The following is a 20737-nucleotide window of genomic DNA, read 5'->3' as shown; positions in this document are numbered from 1 at the left end:
CTCAAGTCTTCCATTTCTTGGAGAACACCTGCTGTGTCTGGAAGGATCAGATTTTACAATCCCTCAGGCCAAAACTTTAGCCAGAATCTTATTCATCTTGATTTACTAACAAAATTATCGTTTTTAATAACAGAGATGCCTTAGTTTGGCTGCAGCCCTGGGGAGGGGTGATTTCTGAGTTTCTGGAGGTTTTTAATGCTCACTCAACTTACTTTAAAATTGTTCTGATATGGAGGGAACCTATCCAGGAATTATTTTTCATTCTACCACTTAAAAGTTAAATAAAGCAATAGCTACTACCTAAAAAAACAAAACAAAACAAAAAACACTGTTTCCACGTCACGGGGTGAGCTGGCCTTTTAAGGGGTTGGGGGCTCAACCTCATCTGTGCCATGTTTAACCCATCTCCCCACATGGAGGGAATGAATACCAGGGCCATGTGATGGGGAGCATGTGACTAATAATGGGGCTTGCTTGTGGAATATAAATTCAGTCCGAGGAGCGACACCTGAGAAAGTAGACCTAGGAATGAGAACTAAGAACCACTGGACTAAGAACAGTCAGAAAAGGGCCAGTAAGGAGGCCTAGGCTGAGTAACTCTCCAGAGCTGCTAGGTAAAAGATCTGAGAGAGAGAACTGCAGGGAGAAGGAACTGCTTGGAGGAAAGTCTAAGTAGGGCTCAGACTAAGAACCCTGTGAGTGTGAGCTAGCCAGGTGGGCTGCGGGAAGATATGGGTTGCTTTGAACTTTAAATTAATAAATCAGACTCCAAAAAGGGGAAAGTGACTGAGAAAACACTTGCAATGTAATGTCTGATTAACTGGGGAAGAAGAGGAAAACTAAGGCAGTGTCAGGGCCTAATGCCAGAATGGGTAAGTCCTTCCTACACTTCCAAAAAAACAGTGCTTTCTTCTCTAATGCTCTTTTTGCAACAGAAATTTGAACCTATTCCCACAGCAGAGCATGTAAATGATTCAATGCCATGTTCACTTACTCTCCACTGGAAACTCAGGTAGTCCAAGGGTTGGGTGTGTGAAGAAACAAAGCAAGGTTTGGCAAATGGAAAAGGAAGAAACATGTAGGTAGAGAAGCTTCCAAGATGGCAAGAAAAACAGAAAGTAAAATATCCCCCCTTAAAAATACCTCCCCATTTTAATGTATATGACAGCGCTGAGTTAGACCCAAGTAATGGAAAGATGTTGTTCCTCTTCTGCAACAGTTGAAGAGAGAGTTACAAATCAAAATACTTGGGAGGCACTGCACAAAGGTACAGGAGGAAAAAAGAAGTGACCACAGTCTGTATTTTGGGGTCTCAAAACAAAATCTGCACAAGGCTCTGGGTGGCAGGGCGGCGAGCTCTTGCCAGGCAGCGCAGCTGCAGAGCCGCAGCCTGTCCTGGTGCTCTGTGCTGCGCGGTGGCGTGGCTGGCTCCAGCCGGACACCACGGCTGCCTGTCCTGGTGCTCTGTGCTGCGCGGTGGCGTGGCTGGCTCCAGCCGGACACCATGGCTGCCTGTCCTGGTGCTCTGTGCTGCGCGGTGGCGTGGCTGGCTCCAGCCAGACACCACGGCTGCCTGTCCTGGTGCTCTGTGCTGCGCGGTGGCGTGGCTGGCTCCAGCCAGACACTACGGCTGCCTGTCCTGGTGCTCTGTGCTGCGCGGTGGCGTGGCTGGCTCCAGCCGGACACCAAGGCTGCCTGTCCTGGTGCTCTGTGCTGCGCGGTGGCGTGGCTGGCTCCAGCCGGACACCATGGCTGCCTGACCTGGTACTCTGGATGGCACAGCTGTAGCGCCGCCAGCCACCGGTGCTCCAGGCAGCGCAGAAAGGGGGCAGGGAGCAGGGGGGGTTGGATAGAGAGCAGGGGAATTTGGGGTGGTGGTCAGGGGTGCTGGGAACAGAGGGGTTGAATGGGGACAGAGGTCCGGGGGGAGGGGGGGCAGTCAGGAAGGAGGCAGGGGTTGGATGGGGCGGCTGGGGACAGTCAAGGGCAGGGGTTCCGGGGGGAGTTAGGGGACAGGGAGCAGGGGGAGTGGATGGGGCAGGGGTCCCAGAGGGGCCGTCAGGGGACAGGGAACATGAGGGTCGGATGGGGCAAGAGTCCCGGGGGGCCATCTGGGGGTGAGAAGCAGGGGGGGTCAGATGAGGGGTGGGGCGGGCACAGCCTCCCCTAACCGGCCCTCCATACAATTTCGGAAACCCAATGTAGCCCTCAGACCAAACAGTTTGCCCGCCCCTGGACTAGATGGTACAACAGCATATGCCAAGTCCAATACAGCAGAGGACGCAGCACAAACACAGCTGGGTGCTATCGTCTTCTCCTTCTTCATCTCCCCATTACCACCTCTTCTGCAACTCCCTAACCAGTGACCACTGCAGCAGAATAGCCTGAAAACCTACAGGTTCTGAGCCACCTACACCCCAGAAGCTGATGGAGAAGAGTACCTCAGCAGATGAAATAAGGAAAGATTAGAACCCCCAAATCCTGCATGTAGATGTGGAGAGAAAAACATGCCTGCCTGCAACTTGAGTCCAGAGAGACTGAACAAGCAGTGTGATTTGAGAGGATTTGGGAAGGAAGAAGGAAAACACAAGAGAGAGACAATAATTGATACACAAGTTGAAAACAGTATAAAGCTTAATGTATGTGCTGAACTACAGCATCTGCACAGGCCAGCACCCAGTGAATACAGCACTGAGTGCTTTAGAAATGAATGTAATAAACTGCCTACAACCATTCCTGCCAGTCACACTACTTCATTTCAAGGGGTTTGTTCCAGCATGACTGGTTTATGACACAGTATTTTTAACGTTTTGACTTTATTTACTGGCACTGATGGCACGCTGTCCTAAAGCAAACAAATTCTGAAAAGACACTTCTGTAAACATATCTATTACACACCACTGAACACTGTTATACTGACCACCGACAGTATAACACAACACACACCACCAATTTCCAAGTGCAATAGTTCGGGCTGACATTCCATCCCCAATTTGTGCTACTGGACCATGATTTTGTGTTCCCCAACTTCTCCGTTTGTGTCTCAACCCAAAGGCTACTGAAGCCTACTTTTGTGTTTAAGTATAATTTAAGTATAGCAAAAAGGCAGTCTGGAGCTACGTGTATCTCAGGAACTGACAAAAAGTGCAAGCCTTCTAGTTCACTGAGTTCCTGGGAAGAACACAAAATCTTACTCTGGTTGCCTCAGACAATTTAGCTTGGCTCCCCCAAGGCCTCCCAGACTAGCTAACGAGAAATTCCCCAGAAAACCCCATATAAAAATGCTTTTTATACCTCTTTAAAAATGCCTTAGATTCTCTATATATTTGGTAAGACTTTTTACTTCTTTAAAATGTCCCTTGTTGCTCCTCTAGATAATGCTCCAGTGATGTATTACAACAGTAATACAGGACTGCAAAGCAATGGGCTACCCAGACAAATATTAAATCTTATTTTCCTCTTTGCTTAGAAGAAGCGGAAAACCCTTTGGCAAACCAGAGCTCTTGATGCTTCTCTGTCCTCCCACTGGAAACCCTGCCCAACCTACCCTATATCTGAGATGCTTTCTGTGTTAGATGTGAGGGCAGCAGTGCAAGCTTGCAAGTGTGGCAGTCACTGTTAACAGAGAGAAGCAGGGTGAATGAGCATTCTACCTCTCTTGTCCTCTGGGACAGAACACATACCTGTCTATTAAACAACAAAACATTACTGATCTGCTAACTAAGACCCTGAGAGAGAGAGAGAGAGAGAGAGAGAGAGAGATTCTTGTCCTTTAAATTTAAGTTCAGAAACAATTATGCAAAATTGAAGAACTGGGAATGTTCTTACACATACCCTTTGCTAGCTCACAGACTAATACCAAGAGATTATTTTTCATATTATCCGAGCAACCTCTCTCTCATAATTAGGCTAGGAAGGATTAGATTTTTATCAGTAAATAACAGTAAACATCAATTTCACAGTACGTACACAAACCGATGAAGAATATTTCCATCTACAATAACTGAAATGTACAGAGAGATGAAGTAAGAAAAATGCGGCTTAAGAATTTATTAGAGTTTGATTTAAGGATGTTTTATTTTGTATACTTTAACATGTGATCTTGACAATTTGTGTTTTAACGGTTATAAAACTTTTGCTTTTTTAATCTCAGTGTAATATCATTTAATATCATTAAATAATTGTCAACACCCAATAATTTCCCAAAACTGTGAAAATTTTAATCCATAAAAATTGGGAAAAAATGCTTAAAGTCCATGATTTTGCACAACTGAAAATTTAAAAAAATCTTAAAATCATAAAAATGTAAAAATGTAACTCTTCCAAGCTTACTTATAATGTATTCTATTGATTCTAAAAATTAATACACACAGCTTAAATTATGATAGAAAACTGTCATTTACAAAACTAGTTCAAGTCACGTTTAAGGAAGCTGAACTGATTCCCCAATAGTAAGAAGGCTTGGACTTCTGTAAAACCTTTGAACTGGACAGATAACTGGGAGAAGAGCTTTTAATCTCCTGTCTAGGTAGAGGTTAAAATTTTAAATAAAGAAAAGAAAACCAACTGAACTAAAAAGGCAAAATCCTTGCAGTAAATAATCAATGTGATGCATAAAAACATAGCCACATGAATTCCATTGACAACATGCACATTGATAAATCTCCACATGTTGCATTAAATATCGCCTGCAAATCAATGATTTGTAAGCATCCTCCATTGTTCAGAACCTCATTGAAACTTTGACAGTGAAGTGCTATTTTTGGAAAAACTGAAGTAGTCACTTTAACGAAGTTTGAGCAGTTGTGGTACTTTGAAAGCTACAACACCTCAACAAGAGCTCTATTTCCATCATTCCAAAATACTTCTAATTTACAAGTTACAATAATCAGGAAAGCCAGTCCAGCAAACACTGAAGTCAACAATCACATGCTTTCAAACCTACTGAACTAGCTCTTACAGTTGTAGGAAGTTCACTGGCTCTGCATTTCCTGTCTTGCAGAGATCATAATGCCAAAGGACTGGAACTTGTAAACTCTGCAGCCCTCAGCTGAACAAGGGCTCTGCTTCAGCACAGTTTAAATACTGTGTACACCTAGAGCTTCAGTCACACATCACGGGACATATTTAGCATTGGCATGACAGCGAGATTTTGTTAACTGCGGTTCAGACAACTTATTACCCTCTACAATAAAATATTTTTGGAAATTAATTTTTTGGAAGAATCAAAAAAATTCTAGTTGACTACCCACTGCTTTGAAAATGCCTCTTCAACCCTAGGATTTGGATAAAGTTAACCCTAATATTTTTTACAAATTAAGATTTATTTTAAAAAAATCCATTTTCTATGCAAATCTAAGCAAGAGAGGCTGGGTTGTTTCTGCTTAGGCAACAACATACATTCTCAACTATTTTAGTGTTGTATGGTAAGGCCATCATTAGAAACAGAACTTAGTTTAAGGCTTGCAATGTAAGTGTCCCACTATGCAACTAAATAAGGCCACGTCTGCACTAGAAAGGCGTGTCAGTACAAGTATACCCTCCTAGTGCAGACACAGCTTATACCAGCAAAAAATTGCTGTTTTAGCTTATACTGGTTCAGAGAGCAAAGTAAGTTATATCAGCAAAAGCATTTTTATGCCAGTATAATGGTTTAATCGAGCTTTTGCCAATACAGAAATCCTACTTAAAAAAAAAAAAAAAAGTCATACATCTAACCAACATTGCGGTAGTAGCTAAAGTTACTACCGTAGACCTGGCCTAAGAAGCTTCATTAGCTCAGGAAAGACAGTGGTTGTGCACACAAGCCAGAAGATAATTCCTCAGAAGTCACAGTGGATCTGTTTCCATCCACACACAGATGTGCACAACACCTGAGAAGAAGAGTGAGGAATATGTTAATTTAAAACATCTGGCAAATGGTTCACCCTTAACAAGTCCAGTTTTTGGACTTTTGTTTTTTCAAGGGGAAAAGGTATATTGTTGATTTGGGCTGGGGAATGTAGGGGCATGAAATGAGAAGCTGAAGCATGTTTTCCCCCCTTTATTGAAGTTCTACATCACACTACTAGAGTTAATGCAAACAGGAAGATCATAAAAGAACATAATGAAAGTCTTGCACACTGGGACTAAGGGACTGGTTTCAGTTACTGAATATAGCTTTGGAGGCACACCACACAACAGTGAGTAACTCCACAGTATTACACCACTATATATTATGGCTTCTTAATGCTTTTTCTATATAACTCTTCAGCCTTATTCCAGTCTGCAGCCTCATGCCTCCTGTATCGTATCCTATCCAATATAAAGGCTTATAAGATTAAAATTCACCTCTACAAAGTGTGTCAACATGCATTTCCTTAAATTAGATGTAAAGTAGATCACACACACAGTACACAATTGTAATGTATCATTCCAAGGGTCTAGAGTTAGAATTACTCGTATTTCCAACTAGTAACAGGACACCCTGTTGCCCATTATCTCAGCTTTGTGAGAAAATGGGAGCAGAAACAGCTAATTTGTGAAAACTCTTTCACAAGCTCTTCTTATACCTCCAATATATCCACTAACCTCACTCAGAAAACCCAAATGCACTCCATCCTACTGACATGTATAGATATATTTTTTGTACCTCAGATTTAATATAATTCAGGATTTTTGATAGATAACATTGGTTACTCAACTCCACTGCTGTTTGAAACTAAGGTCAAGCAAGAAAGACTGAGAGTGCTCTTTTCATGCACTGTTAGCTCCAGGCACAAAGGGGCCTTCTGCATCACAGTCAGGGGTTTTCAGCAGCAGGAATATTTGCTATCAAAGAACAGTGAAAATACAAATCGTTCAAAGCAGCCATAGTGGAAAAGATGCTGTACCCAGAACAACATACACTATGTTTTGTACAAAATGGAATGCCACAAGTACCATGGCAAAGACAAATTTGTCTTAAAGACCAGCCAGATACTGACTATGGTGAGAAAAATCCTTTGTGAGCTTGTTTCCCAATGATTCTTATAATATCCACACTGAATGGGGATTTATTACCATTGTTTATTTTCATATTACTGTTTAGCATCTATTTAAATTGTGAATTCTTGTGGTCTACCACTACTATAATACCACAATGTGTTTCTATATTAAGACACTATTGAAGCACAGTTAATGTTAACCATTTTATCACCTTAAAATCAAAAGAAATTATATACAAATTTGCCTTCTGAGAATTCCATAGATATTACACAGACAAAATATGTACTCCAAATCAAAATAGCATTATGTACATCAGATTGGGTAAATAACTTGCAACCAACCATACACCTAGACTAATCTGACATTCTAACTTGCTTAATCTACTTTAGTTTCTGAGCCCCTTTTTATTCAGATGTTCAATAGGTTTACAGGTTCTAGACACACGTCAGGTTTACACAGAGACTGGTAAATACATTAGATCTTTCCAAATTTATGTTCACCTGATCTAAGAGTGCTTTGTAATTTCTTCCAAGAAGAGCAATACACACATTTCAATTGAGATTGAGTTTAAAATTCCTATTAGAGTAGTTTTTATGTAATTAGATTGGAATGAATGTGCAACAGCGCCATTGCAGAAAACTTCAAAGCAGTTATACTGGAGAAATCACAACCCATTTCTGTGTGCCCACAAGAAGAAAGAATGGCTCTCTGGAGGATAAGAGTATATTAGTCTCTGTATGTAATAGATTTTATTGACCATATGGAACTGATATAAAAATTGTGTTGCAGTGGGTAGTCTTGGATTTGAGACAGGAATGTGACACAAAATACAGTTTCTGTAAAATGCCTGGCTGCTTTCTGGCAGCCTTTGCAATCAGAAAAACCTAGAACATTTACCTGATTGAGTCACTGATGAGTCCCAGTTCAAAGCAAAATCTGAAGATTCACCCTCTTCGACTGAAAGAGAACAAAATACAGTTTGTGATTTCTAAACAAAACGGGAAGCACGAGATAATTAGAGCCCCATATACTATTAAAGTGTTACAACAGATTTCTGCACCAGTGAAGAAAAGATTATTTTCCATAAAATAATTTTAGGGTGATAATTTAGTAAAGTTTCTGTCCAAACATTTTCAACTTGGCTACTAAATCTGTGCCTGAATATTTTTTTCCCCATATACAAATTACCAAATTTGCACATGCAGATGTGAGTGAGGTTTAACTACCACAATGTATTGCGGATGTGCAGATTTAGGGGGTTGGTGCACACAAAAACTGCAAATTTGTGGCTGTAAAGAGACTGTTTTGAAAATTTCTCTCTAACATATCACACCAAAGATATGTTCTATGAAAACAATATTGATGGACGTAATTAAACAATATGAAGAACTACAAAATTTATGATGTTTTAAAAAGTTTGGTATCCAAAACACTATATGTTATGTATGGACACATTTTGTAATATTGCAGTCACATACGCACTTTTTCTTTAAAATATTTATATTGTAATTTAAGGCCTGATCATGTGAAGACAATGGGGGTAGGATGCTCAGTATCTTTCAGAATTAAACACTTATCTAGCACTTGGGAAAGAAGTAAACACAACATTTTATCTTTAGCTGTTCAAATTTTGTTTAGCCAACCTTGTGCCCCTTAGAAACAGCCAAGAGACCAGCTGCCAACTAGGAGCCCAATTCTATTCCCACTTCAGTCAATAGTAGTTTTACTATTGTCAAATTGTGTGCATTTGAAAGTCAGAGGTGCAGAGATTGTCAACATGCCCCTTTATAATCATATACAACAGTGTCCTTATTTCTCCCTCAAAAATATAGTTTGGATATTGGACCTTTATTCTCGGACATACACCATTTTACTGTACACTCAACACTACTACCCGCCCTTATCCACACCTCACTTCATCTAAAAAATGGACATCTACAGGATTCTGCAGCTGAAGTCAATGTACCACTCTAAATTCACATTCCATAGCTCCCATTGACTACACTGGTCGTTGTATGCCCAGACCTTAGAGCTAGGTTTACAGCCCTTAGATTCAATTATTATTACCTGGAAGCCTCATTTTTTTCCCAACAGGCTCTAATATCCTTGATGCAGTTCTAGCAAGTTGATGTAGGTGGTTTTAAAAAGAAATTGGAAATAGAAAAGATAGCTAAATGGGTAATATAAAAATTTTTTTTGATGCACTGTAATCTAATGGGGAGATTGCACAACAAATGTACATTCCCTAGAAGGCTACAACTACTGTAACGCTATTGTATAATTTTATTACTTCAGCAAAGATTGGCCACTTCGGTTGATGCTGATGATCCTTTAAAATATTTGTAGTCTTTTAAACAAACCTACATGAACACAAAAGCACATTTCACAAAATATTATATTTGGAATGATGGAAAACAAAGTATAAAATGTGAAAATCAATAACAAAACTCCCATTTATTTTGACACAAGTAGGACTGGGCCAAACATTTGCTATAGTAAAAGGTTCACCCACCATTTTGTATCTCTGAAACCACCATCTTGTTTCATTTTTGTGACAAGTACTAAAATGCAAAAGGAATATTCTGGACATAATGAGATTAAATATTGCTTCAGCTCTTAGAACAGATATGTTTGTGTTTCAACAGTAAAATTACATGTACATTGGGAGAAGATATTTTTCCCCCAACATGTCAATTAAGCTAACTTTATACTGCATGTCTTATTCAAAAAGGATCAGCAGAACGTTTTTAACTGATTATGGAAAAAAAATTTTAAATCACTTTTCTAATGGATAAGAGAATAAAACTTACTAAATCTGCTAAAAAATATGGCAAGGCCTTAACTTCAATAACAGTTAAATAAGAAATATATGGAACCACTGTTCGTCATCTGTAATTTTAACAACAGACTAACTCACATTTTAGCTAAACACAGGAGACTGCTACAGTCCTTGATTTCACTTGATTTCAACAGTACAACAACACTATACTTTTAGGAATCCCTTAAATGAGGCCAAAGGTTAAATGCTTAAAAGGTTAAATGAATGCCTTTACTGGCATTAATTTGTTTTGCTCTGCTGAGTGGATGAGGGAGGGAGACCACTACATTTTTATATTTAAATGAAGATGACAACACTTACATTCATTGAATATTACTGTCATGATTTCAGGTTCTTCCCCACACACACATGCAAACACATCACCTCATCTAACATTTTCATGCAGCAAGGGAGTCGATTGCCTCACTAGTTTAGCCATAAATGCATTTTAGCTGTTGTTGCTCATCCCACTAATTTTTCCTCTCTCTTTTTTCATTTTCTTTTTCCTTTTTTCTTCCACTTCTCTCTCTCTCTCTCGCTCTCTCTTTTTTTCTTTTAATAAACACACTATCTTTACAGGCTCAAGGATGAGAAAAAGTAATAGCAACCCCCCTTGGAGGTATTGTTACATCTGACTACTGTGCAACTGAACAGGTTTTCTTTATCCAGCTGAACAGGAGTTCAAATTGGTCTCTTCAACAATAAGGTAACTGGCAGGAGCGATAGGAAAAAAAGAAGCCAGATCACTTCACACTGTTCAAGATGGGTGCTTGCTGTGGAAGCAGGAGCACATAAGGTAGCAAGTGGTACAAAAAGGCTGGCATGGTTAGTCTTGTACTTCCCTGAAATTATTCTACAGCACCATAACAATGCATGGGGCCTAAGGGACAATTAGAAAGATAAACTAATCTCTTTGGACAAGGGACCTAAGCGGGGCCTGCAAACACTCAGGTACTCGTGTGCCCAACTGTTTGCAAGACCAGACCCTAAATTAGACATCAGGCACCAAGGGATGTCAAACACAGTATGAGAATCAGTGATCTAAGGAAAGCCTTTAACATAAAAATAATCATTCTGCACACCAATATGATTAACAAGCCACAGCTATTTAACTATCTGTTCCATTAATATCCTGTCCTGTGCACTTTGACAGGTAGGGAGGGAAGGATGGCCCCATGATTAAAGTGCAGAACTAGGAGTCAAAAAATCTGGGTTAATTTTCCAGCTCTGTTATAGACTTCTAGTGTAATCTTAAGTTACCTAACCAGCATATACTTCTCTATTAAAAGAGGATAATACCTCACAGAGGTGTTGTGAGGCTTTTCTCATTGGCATATCTAAATCATTTGGACATAAGCACACATTATATAAGCACACATATTTGAAGTGGGGGGGAGGGGTTATGTCTGCTGAGACAGTAAATATCCAAGCATTAAAAAAGTTGACAGGACAGCATTACCTTAAACTAAAAACTTTAATACTTGACCATCAAGGGCTAAATTCTGCCCTCTGGTGCATGAGTCCTCTGTTGATTTCATTTGGAAGGTCAGGATACATATGTTAGAAGTTTCCTGTGTTGGTAAAGGAAGGGCTGTGTAAAGGCTTTGTCCAAACTGGAGGTGAAGTCCCTGCTCATCCAGTGAGTGGAATAAAGGTTGAATATTTTGCTTACAGGCTCAGCAGGTCCTCCCAAGGAGCAAACAGCAGGTCAGAGTGGGGTTTGACTGCTGAGGTTACATAGGCATCTCCAATTCTCACCACTGAGAGCAGTGAGTCAGAAAAACCTTGTTCATAATTTTAATTTTAGTTAGGGAGATGTTTACTTTAGTTTGCTTTCCCTGTCTGTCCTTACGTGTTATCTCTTTTATTATTTTCTGACATGATTTGAAGCCTGGTTCAATTTCCCTTCTCTATTTTATATATTTGTTTATAGCAGTAGTACTAGACTTTGTAAATAAATTATCTCTGTTTCCCCCTACCTTGTGGAGACTGGTTTATTTAAAACAATAATAGTAATAAGTGCAGCAGAAGGGAATAGAATCTAAGGGGAACACTTTCAAGATATGCTACTCAGTAATATACGGGATCTACGGAGACCATTCTTAACCAAAAAATGGTAAACGCTAAAAAGAACACTCCACTGGTGGTACTGAAAACCTGTTTATTGTGTAAATCCTCTACCAGAAAGTTCCACCCAACTGTGTCGTGCAGATGGCTAAGTGGTTTAAAGATGGTCACAAATGATAAATGAATTATGCCAAAAATATAATGCCTAGAACTGGTCTGTTGCTAAATAGGCTCGTGCCACGTTCAAATTGATGGTAGCCCTTATGAAGTCCAGAGACTATGTGGGGTCTAGGATCAATTTCGACACTGACTCTGAGCAACAAAAGAAATTGGAGCAACATGGAGGTTGCTGCATGGGCTTCTAGCTGTGCTGTCCAGGCAAGAAGCCAATTGTTGAGACAAGGAAACACGAGGACACCATAACAACATCTGACATAAGCTTCTACGATGAAAAACACCTTGGTGAAGACCTGGGGAGCAGCAGCTATTCCAAAGGTGAGCACTCTGTACTGGAAATAGTGAACGCCCACTGTGAATCTCAGGAAACGTCTGTGGGCTCCATGGACATCCATGTGAAAATAAGCATCCTTCATATCGAGAGCCATAAACCACATGCTCTTCTCTGACAACAGGATAATTGCTGCCAGCATGACCATACGAAACTTGAGCTTGTGAAAGAAGCGATTAAGGTGCCGAAGATCGAGGACTGATCTCCATCTGCCTGTCTTCTTGGGTATCAGTAAGTAAGCTGAGTAGAACCCTGTTCTATCACTTCATCCAGAGATAAGGAGGGAAATCTAGCTGGTTGTGGAACCACTGTCGGGACCGGACTAAGGGATTCTTCCTCTACTATAGGATCCGAACACCTGCTGGAAGGATCCCTTAGGGGGAGGCAGGTGAAGATTCCCTTGTGGACTAGGGGAGGTATAGGGACAAGATTCCCCAGTATGGTCAATAGGCTGGATCCCAGGGAGGTTGTGATGGTCCCCACGGCATGGGGTACCAATGGCTCAGAGATGATTGAGGTGGTAGATGCTCCCATGGACGTGGCAGTCTCCGTGAAGGTGCGTAGTGGTGATAAGACGTGGTCTGTTCCTCTCCCAGTTCTGATTCATCAGAGAAGGAAAAGATTTACTCAGGTTCCAAAGCCAGTACCACTGGAGCCAGTGGAAGGGTGTAAATTATCAGAGCAGATGGTGAGGGATCCCGTACCTCAGGCATATCCTGTGGTAGAGAAATTATCTCTCCAGAAGTGGAGGGGCATGATAGATGGGGTGACTCCGGGTTTGGCCAGGTGAACACATCCTGGGACGCGGCTCTGGCTCCAGATCTCCCCGCTGTAAGAGGCACCCTCTCCTTCTGGGTATCAAATGGCACGATGGACTTTCCTGGAACAGGACAATCCCACGTCTTTTGGGATGCCAGTGATAACAATACCAATGGACCAGTGCTCAGAACCGCCAGATTCCATTGCTTGTGTGACTTCTTCTCAGGTCTATGGGACTTAGCACGTGATCTGTCACCATGTCTCAAACTCGTGGAAGGAGTGTTCACTTTCTTCGATTTTGAGGAAGACTTAGTCCCATGCTTATAGGTATGTTTCCTTACCTCATGACTAGGCCCCGCTATGGGGTCCGTGGGGGGTGGTTCCGACAGCACCAGATTTGGACATGGTAGCAGGAAACAGCTCCTCACTAATTCAGTCCAATGTATGTGAGGATTCCCTGGCCTGGGTCCGAGTGAGGTCTCGAGGAGAACTCCATGAGGCGCTTCCAGAGGCAGAAAGCCTGCCCTTCTCAGATGTAGCTGGGGAAGGATAGGCAAATACTGCACCTGGTCACACAGGAGCTTCTCCCAAGCAGGACAGACAGCGTTGGTGTTCGTCGCTGACCAAGAAGGAATGCAGGCAAGAGGTGCAGAGTTTGAAGCCCGGAGTCCAGGGCATAGTCCAATACCCATGTGCCAGTACAGGGGAGGAGGGAGGAGGGATTGGCGAAGAAGACAAACAAAAAAATAAACCCAAATCTAGACCAAGTACTAAAACTACAATAAAAGTACAATAAACTGGTAAAACTAATCTAAAAACTGGCAAACTATGTACACTGTCTTATTTCAAAGTGCGTCAGTGATGAGGACACTGAAAGTTCCGACCCAGACCACCCGGCCATGAGAAGGAACTGCGGATGCAGTCAGTCTGCCCCGCCCTTTGTCAGATGAAAGCACAAGGTGAGCCAGGGCTCAAGCAAGGAGCAACAGACACTATTTTCAAGTTCTCTGACTCTGGGAACATAGCAGACATGCATAACCCTCACTGGAATACAATAGGGCCCTTCATTCAAAGAAGAATCAATGTTTTCTGAGAAACAATGGACAAAACCATAATTAACCAAAATCAAGGATTAGACCCTTCCATAGGTGCCATTTAATCACTTTGATGATGCAAACACAGAAATCTAAACTACTACTGTTCAGCAACAGCAGAACGCAGCTACTGCTAAACCACTGAGAGAGAGGTGCTGACTTTGTGATTTCCTGAGGGGGGTGCTCGACTCCTGCTCCACCCCAGGCCCCACCCCCATTCCACCCCTTCCCCCAGCTCCCACCTCACCTCTTCCTGCCCCCGCTCCAGTCCCGGAGCGCCCATGGAGTCAGCGCCTATGCACTGAGACTGAGACTGACAGAAAGATGCAGAAGTATTCGAAACATTCTCCTTGGGAAGTACAGCATGGAAATATTAAAGGAAAGAGAGATGAAGTTTAAGGATGTAAGCCAAGATTTTAAAAAGCAGCTAGTGATTTTGCCTCAACTTGAGACACCTTAAAGGGGCCTGTTTTCTTGAGAGCAATGCTCAGCACTTCATAAAAAAACAGTGCCCTTTAAGGTGTTTCACACTGGACTGAAACATTTTAGAATCTTGGCTACCTCTACATTTAAATTCCAATTATTCTTGTCAGTTACACACACCCTCCTTTCCCCCACTTTTCTCCGAACTATGAAAGGTGTTTGTGCATTCAGGTATGGTTGTAGTGAGAAACAACGGCGATGTAAAAGGTTCATACTATATCTGCTCCCTCTGAGTCATTGTTTTGAAACGTCTTAAAAAAAAATTTCACTCCTATTTGTAATGCAGAGCCAATATAGCTAGAGAACAGCAACCTGAATTGTATTCTGCTTCATGCATCATCAACAAAAGTGTCAGTCATGTTCCAAGTACAGTATATTATTGGTGATTATGTCAATTTTCAGATCTCAGGTTGAATTCATAGTCAATTTTAAAAACGGAGTTAAAAGTAATTTCAAAGTACTAAAATCTTGTCTGAGTTCCTTTATCAGTGTTTGTGGCCTTACCCTTATTTTTGTTTACTGTTAAAAATTTTCTCTCTCCCCTGTTGCTGTGTGAATGACCTAAATAAACCACAGTTGAGATAAACTGACTGACTGAACAGACGAAAAGGGGAAACAAACTGTGCACCCAAATTGTCATCCAGTGCACGAAGTGAACAAACTGGAAACAAGGAGAGAGGCGCTCTTTTAGTCTAATTCTTCAAGTACAGTAATCTTGGTGCTTCTAGTAACTATGGTCATAAAGAACTTTCACAGTTTCTAAATTGACAGTATCCTTTTAATGCAGTTTGTCTGGGAAGCAACTATGAAGTTGAACCCTCTAGAAAAAAAAATGTCTTGGAATGAATTTCCATGCAAAGAGCTTTGAAAATGTCCTTGGGCTAGCACATACAGAAAATCCTCTTGTGATAAACTCAAAGGGCCAGATTCTCCAGTTCACTAAGGCCACTTTGTGCTGTGCAAGTAGAGAATTTCCCATGTGCAGGGGGAATTTCTGCTGGCACAGAGCTGCCAGAGGAGGCACAGCACCTTCATACACCAGTTGCCGCCTCATGCTGACATAAAAAAGAAGAGGGAGCAGGTCAGGAATGGGCTTGCTGAAGAAATGTTGGGGGGTGTGGCAGAGGTGGATTCCACTGTTATACCCAGTTCTCCACTCGCGTAAGGGACCCTAAGCCAGCAATGCCACCAACATTAGAACAAGATGCCTTTCTGCTCTAATTTATGACAGGAGTAGGCAGCCCTGATCAGGGAGCCACAACCAGATCCCTCTGGCCACCACTCTTCACTACAACCAAGCACAGCTCAGATACAGTAGGGAACTGTGGGCAGATACTCCATTCATTAAACAGTATTACACAAATCCAAATGTTTACATTTTGCCAGCTTATCTTAGATGTTCTCAGAGGATATTTATTTAATTGCTAGGTCACTGGTGCTGGAGACTAAAAGGTTTTGGTCCTCTGCACTCAAAGAAACGTCAGAAAGAATTCAGCATCCATTCCCGCATGAATCTGAAAATCTATTTATGGGTGTGCCATTACCTGAACTCCATTCATAGTACAGTGCTTATTTAACACTTGATCACTCCCAGGAAAGAAGTTAACCTTATCAAACCAAGGCACTTCTGAGCCACATGTTGATTTCTAGATGCAATCAAACCTTACAAATGAGCAACAGCCCCTTAACAGCTCAGATTCTATATGCATACTTCTTATCCATAGCCTTCAAGGGGTGAAGAGAACTATTGACATGATAGGATTGTACTAATATTTGCCTTAGAATAAAAATACTACAGTGTTCTATCCTAAGAGTCAAAAACAATGGCATAATATTATTGGCCCCAATTTGGAAAAGTACTTAACCACATGTTTAACTTTCCGTGCCCTGTCTAAATAGGGAATCAGGTGACTTTCCTGAATCAGAGCTATTATGTTTTGGACCGTTACGGTAGAGTACTCTCGCCATTTTGTTACATCAGTTAACCTCTCTGAAGAGGATGATGAAATGGTCTGAGTGCAGAAAATGGCCATGTTGCATTTTAGTTGGTTGGGTGTTAGATTATGTTATTCTAAATAGGATGGGTTTATTTCTCACATAAACTACTACAAGTTGTACCAATATTGTCTGTATATTAGCCTGCAGTGTGTGCGTCCAAACTCTCATATTTCCCTCTGGATAGGTTTTGTAATAAGACCCTTTATTATTAATCAAATCATACAATAAATACATATTTTCCCAGACCTAGACACAGATACTTTTAAGCTAGAGCTCAGTGATTGCCACTTCCCTGAAACATCAGTTCTCATATACTTTTCACACTTGTTTACAGCCGCCACCCTCAGATGCATATCCTTTCAATGCGTTTAGCTTTCATATCGTGTCCCATCTATCCACAATCCCTTTCTCAAAGTTTTCCTTTCTGCCTTTAAAAAGGGATCGTATGAAATTATAAGCCTCCAAACCAATGAACAACCACAGACGCCTTGTCTGCACTACAGAGTTTTGTCAACACAAGTTACACCAACAATCAAAAACCCGTATAATTATATCGCTTGTGCATGCTCACACAATGCTGCTTCTGTTCATCCACAGTTGGTACTCTAGCACTGACAGAGAGAGCAGTGCACTGTGGGTAGCTATGCTCATAGTGATCCTGGGAGACCCAGCATACCCCTTACTCCCTTGGCTCATGAAGCCTTACATGGAAAACCTGAACAGCAGCAAGGAGCGCTTCAACAATAGCTGAGCGTGTGCAGAACAACCGTAGAATGTGCCTTTGGCAGATTAAAGGCTCACTGACACTGCCTTTTTGGCAGGTTAGACCTAAAAGAGGAAAATATTCCCATGGTCATAGCAGCCTGCTGTGCGCTCCACAATATTTGTGAGGCTAAGGGTGATAAGTTTCTCCCACTGTGGAGCGCAGAGGCAGATCGCCTGGCGGCTGATTTTGAGCAGTCAGATACCAGGGCTATTACAGGAGCACAACGGGGGCTACTTGAATCACAGAGGCTTTGAGGCACCATTTTGACAATGAGCTCCAGTAATGTGTCTTTCTATACAGCACTCTGCCTTGCTTTGTTGCCTTGCATGAAAATTTTGATGATTCCCGACCATGATTTGTACTCAGCAAATGATCAAATTGCCACTGTGTATTAATTCCAGCAGCAACCACCATGTGTAGGAGACAAATAAAGATTAGTTATCTTTCAGAGAGTATGTTTTTATTAAATACAAATTAACAACGACACACAAAAGGCTTGGTGGGAAGAGAGATAACAATGAAGGGCAGTGTAGGTTCTTATGGCTGTGTGTAACTCTGAAGGGGTGAAGTGAATGAGGTACCAAGATGAGCCAGGAAGTTGCAATGAATGTGTGGGAGGAATCTGAGGAGTGTATGGAAAGCAGTTCGGTATCAGCTGCCGGGGGGGCGGGGGTTGCGCACATCTGAATTCAGCCTACAGCGTGATTAGGGACTTCAACATTTCCATTTGTTCCTCTACCATTTTTATCATCTGCTCCTGGCTCTCCTTTCTGTCCTGCCTGTCTATTTTATAATTTTCTTTTAAAGTCTCTCTCCACGCCCTGCCTTCTCTTTTTTCGGCCTCTGAGGATTGGAGCACCTCTCGAAATGTGGCCTCCTTGTTCCTCCTTGGTCACTTCTTTATCTCACGGAGGTGTTCTGCCAGTGTGTACGGGATTCCCCTGAAGGCCACATCTGCAGAAGCACAAGAAACAATAAACAGAAGCATGATTCTTAGTGCATGCATCAAATCAACATCGCAAAATGCACTTTTTTAAAAAACACAAATCAGTTTCTCACTCTCCCTTGGCAAGCACCCAGTGCAGCGAATGCCCTAAACATGACGAGTTTGCCCCCCCCCCGGGGGGGGGGAAGGGGATCAAGATGGGGTAAAGAATCTCATGGTCTTTTAAGGGGATCACTGCAGATGACTCGGAAAAATACTGTAAATTCTACCACCATTTTCCACAGGCGGGGGTGAATGAGGCGGATATCTCATTCCTGAGGGTAATCAAGGATGCATGAGTGCATCTCTCCTGCATGTGTGCGGCATCAGACCAAGTCTCTATGCTGCTCGCCTGTGTGCCGTGTTGGTCCCTGCATAAGTGATTGCCAATTGCCGCAGGAAAGTTTCCTACAATGGGGGAAGGAACAAAGCAACTTTGCCAAGGAACCTTCGGCAGAGGATTGGTGAGTAACTCCCGGAAAGTTTCCTAGAGATCTCTCTGGAGAATTCCCGTGTAATCTCGGTGCACATTAACAGTGTTCTGCCGCACTTAGCTGCACAGGGGAATGTGACGCACACACAAACACAGCTAGTCTGGTACATTTCTATCCTTCACCAACTTCTAGAACATACAAAGCAAAGGACAGCTCTACCTCATATAACCAACAACATCTACTCAAAAAGATCACTTACCAGGGCTCTCCTCTCCTGCATGATGCTTGCCAGAGACGAACTGCTGGGACTGGCTAGATGCCTCCAAAGTGGAAAAGAGGTCCTGACTCACAGCAGACAACCCTGTCGTACGCTCCACATCATCCTCCAACTCGACCTCCTCATCCACAACTTCATCCTCAGGGTTGAGTCTGCTGTCCGCTGTCTCTAGCCCCGCTGACATATCTACGGGGCTCTTGGCAGTGGAGGTGGGGTCCTGCAGAGGATGGCGTCCAGCTCCTTATAGAAGTGGCAGGTCTTCGGCACAGCACCAGAGCGACGGTTAGACTCCCTTGCCTTCTGTTACGCTTGTCTCAGCTCCTTTATCTCTGCACAGCACTGCTGCGTGTCCCATTCATAGCCCTTATCAAACATGCCATGAGAAATCAGACTGTAGGTATTGAAGTTCCTACAGCTGGTTTGGAGCTGGGACTACTCTCCCCACAGTGCCAGCAGATCCAACAACTCAGGTGTGCTCCAAGTGGGAAGCGTTTGCTGCGTGGAGCCGCCATGGTCAGCTGGGAAGATGTGATGTGAGCTCTCCATGCCAAGCAAACAGAAAGTGGAATTTCAAAAATTCCCAGGCCTTTAAAGAAGGCAAAGCAGAAGCCTGTGTACTTAGGTGCAGTGCAGCAGATTTCAAACTGCTGACCAGAGCGGTCAGGATGGCGATTGTGGGGAGGCCATTTACAGCGACATAACCAAGCGCGAAGTCTACACTGACACTTTGTCGATATAACTTTGTCGCAAAAGCTCTACACCTCTCATCGAGGAGAGTTTTATTGGCAGAAGGAGCAGTGTAGTGTGTATACCTCCACTCTTTTGTCAACGAAAGCTGACTTTTGTGAACAAAACTCTGTAGTGTAGTACACAAGATCAAAGATGTTCATCCCAGCACCATTCATCCTCCAACAGCCTGACACAGAGCAGCCTCAGTATACAATACCTTAATTTGGTCATGATCCCATCAGGTGCTGAGCACCATCAATTTCCATTTAAGTCAAAGGGAAATGCAGATGTTCAGGATTTAGCAGGATCAGGACCCTAAGGAAACAGTTTAAAACTAGCCTTGCAGGAGCACAAGGCAGATTAAAAATCTTTAAAGTTTAGCTACATGACCCAAGCGTAAAAGGATGCGGTATTGTCTCTCTGGCGTATGTCTACACTAAAAAAAAAAAAAAGGGGGAGGGGGGAGAGGAGGGTTGTATCTCCCCAAAAGTTAAAACTGCAGTGAAGACAAAGCTTCTAACTTGGGTTAGCAGCTTGAGTTCAACCCCAGACTCCCCTATGGGGTTTAACTTGAGCTACTAACTCAAGTTAAAACCTGAGTTGCCATGTCCTGACTGCTATTTTAACCTTAGTTAGCTAACCCAGGTTTCCTACCCTAAATCAGCAGTGCCCAAACTTTTCCCCTCGTGCCCCCGCTTACCAGTAATGGAATGCATCCGCACCCCCATCTCCCTCCACGGGCCGGGTGTGGAGTTGTAGCTGGGCCAGGGGCTGCAGCCCAGGAGTGGAGCCACAGCCAGGGGCTGGCAGCAGAGAGCAGGGGCTGGGAGTGGGAGCCAAGGGTGAGTTGTGG

At 42.5% G+C, this 20737-nt stretch overlaps 1 protein-coding gene across 1 annotated transcript in view; it reads right to left on the bottom strand.

Annotated features, from left to right (window-relative positions):
- The window catches only part of ZNF423 (zinc finger protein 423), a 317744-nt gene that overhangs the window by 238838 nt on the left and 58169 nt on the right, over positions 1-20737 (bottom strand). Inside the window, exon 2 of the mRNA XM_077831047.1 lies at positions 7864-7923. Within this exon, the coding sequence (XP_077687173.1) occupies positions 7864-7923 (60 nt within the window). The remainder of the gene's footprint in view (positions 1-7863; positions 7924-20737) is intronic.

Source organism: Eretmochelys imbricata, chromosome 12 (genome assembly GCF_965152235.1).
Source record: "Eretmochelys imbricata isolate rEreImb1 chromosome 12, rEreImb1.hap1, whole genome shotgun sequence".
Taxonomy (NCBI): domain Eukaryota; kingdom Metazoa; phylum Chordata; order Testudines; family Cheloniidae; genus Eretmochelys; species Eretmochelys imbricata.
This window is presented reverse-complemented; position numbering and strand designations above follow the sequence as displayed.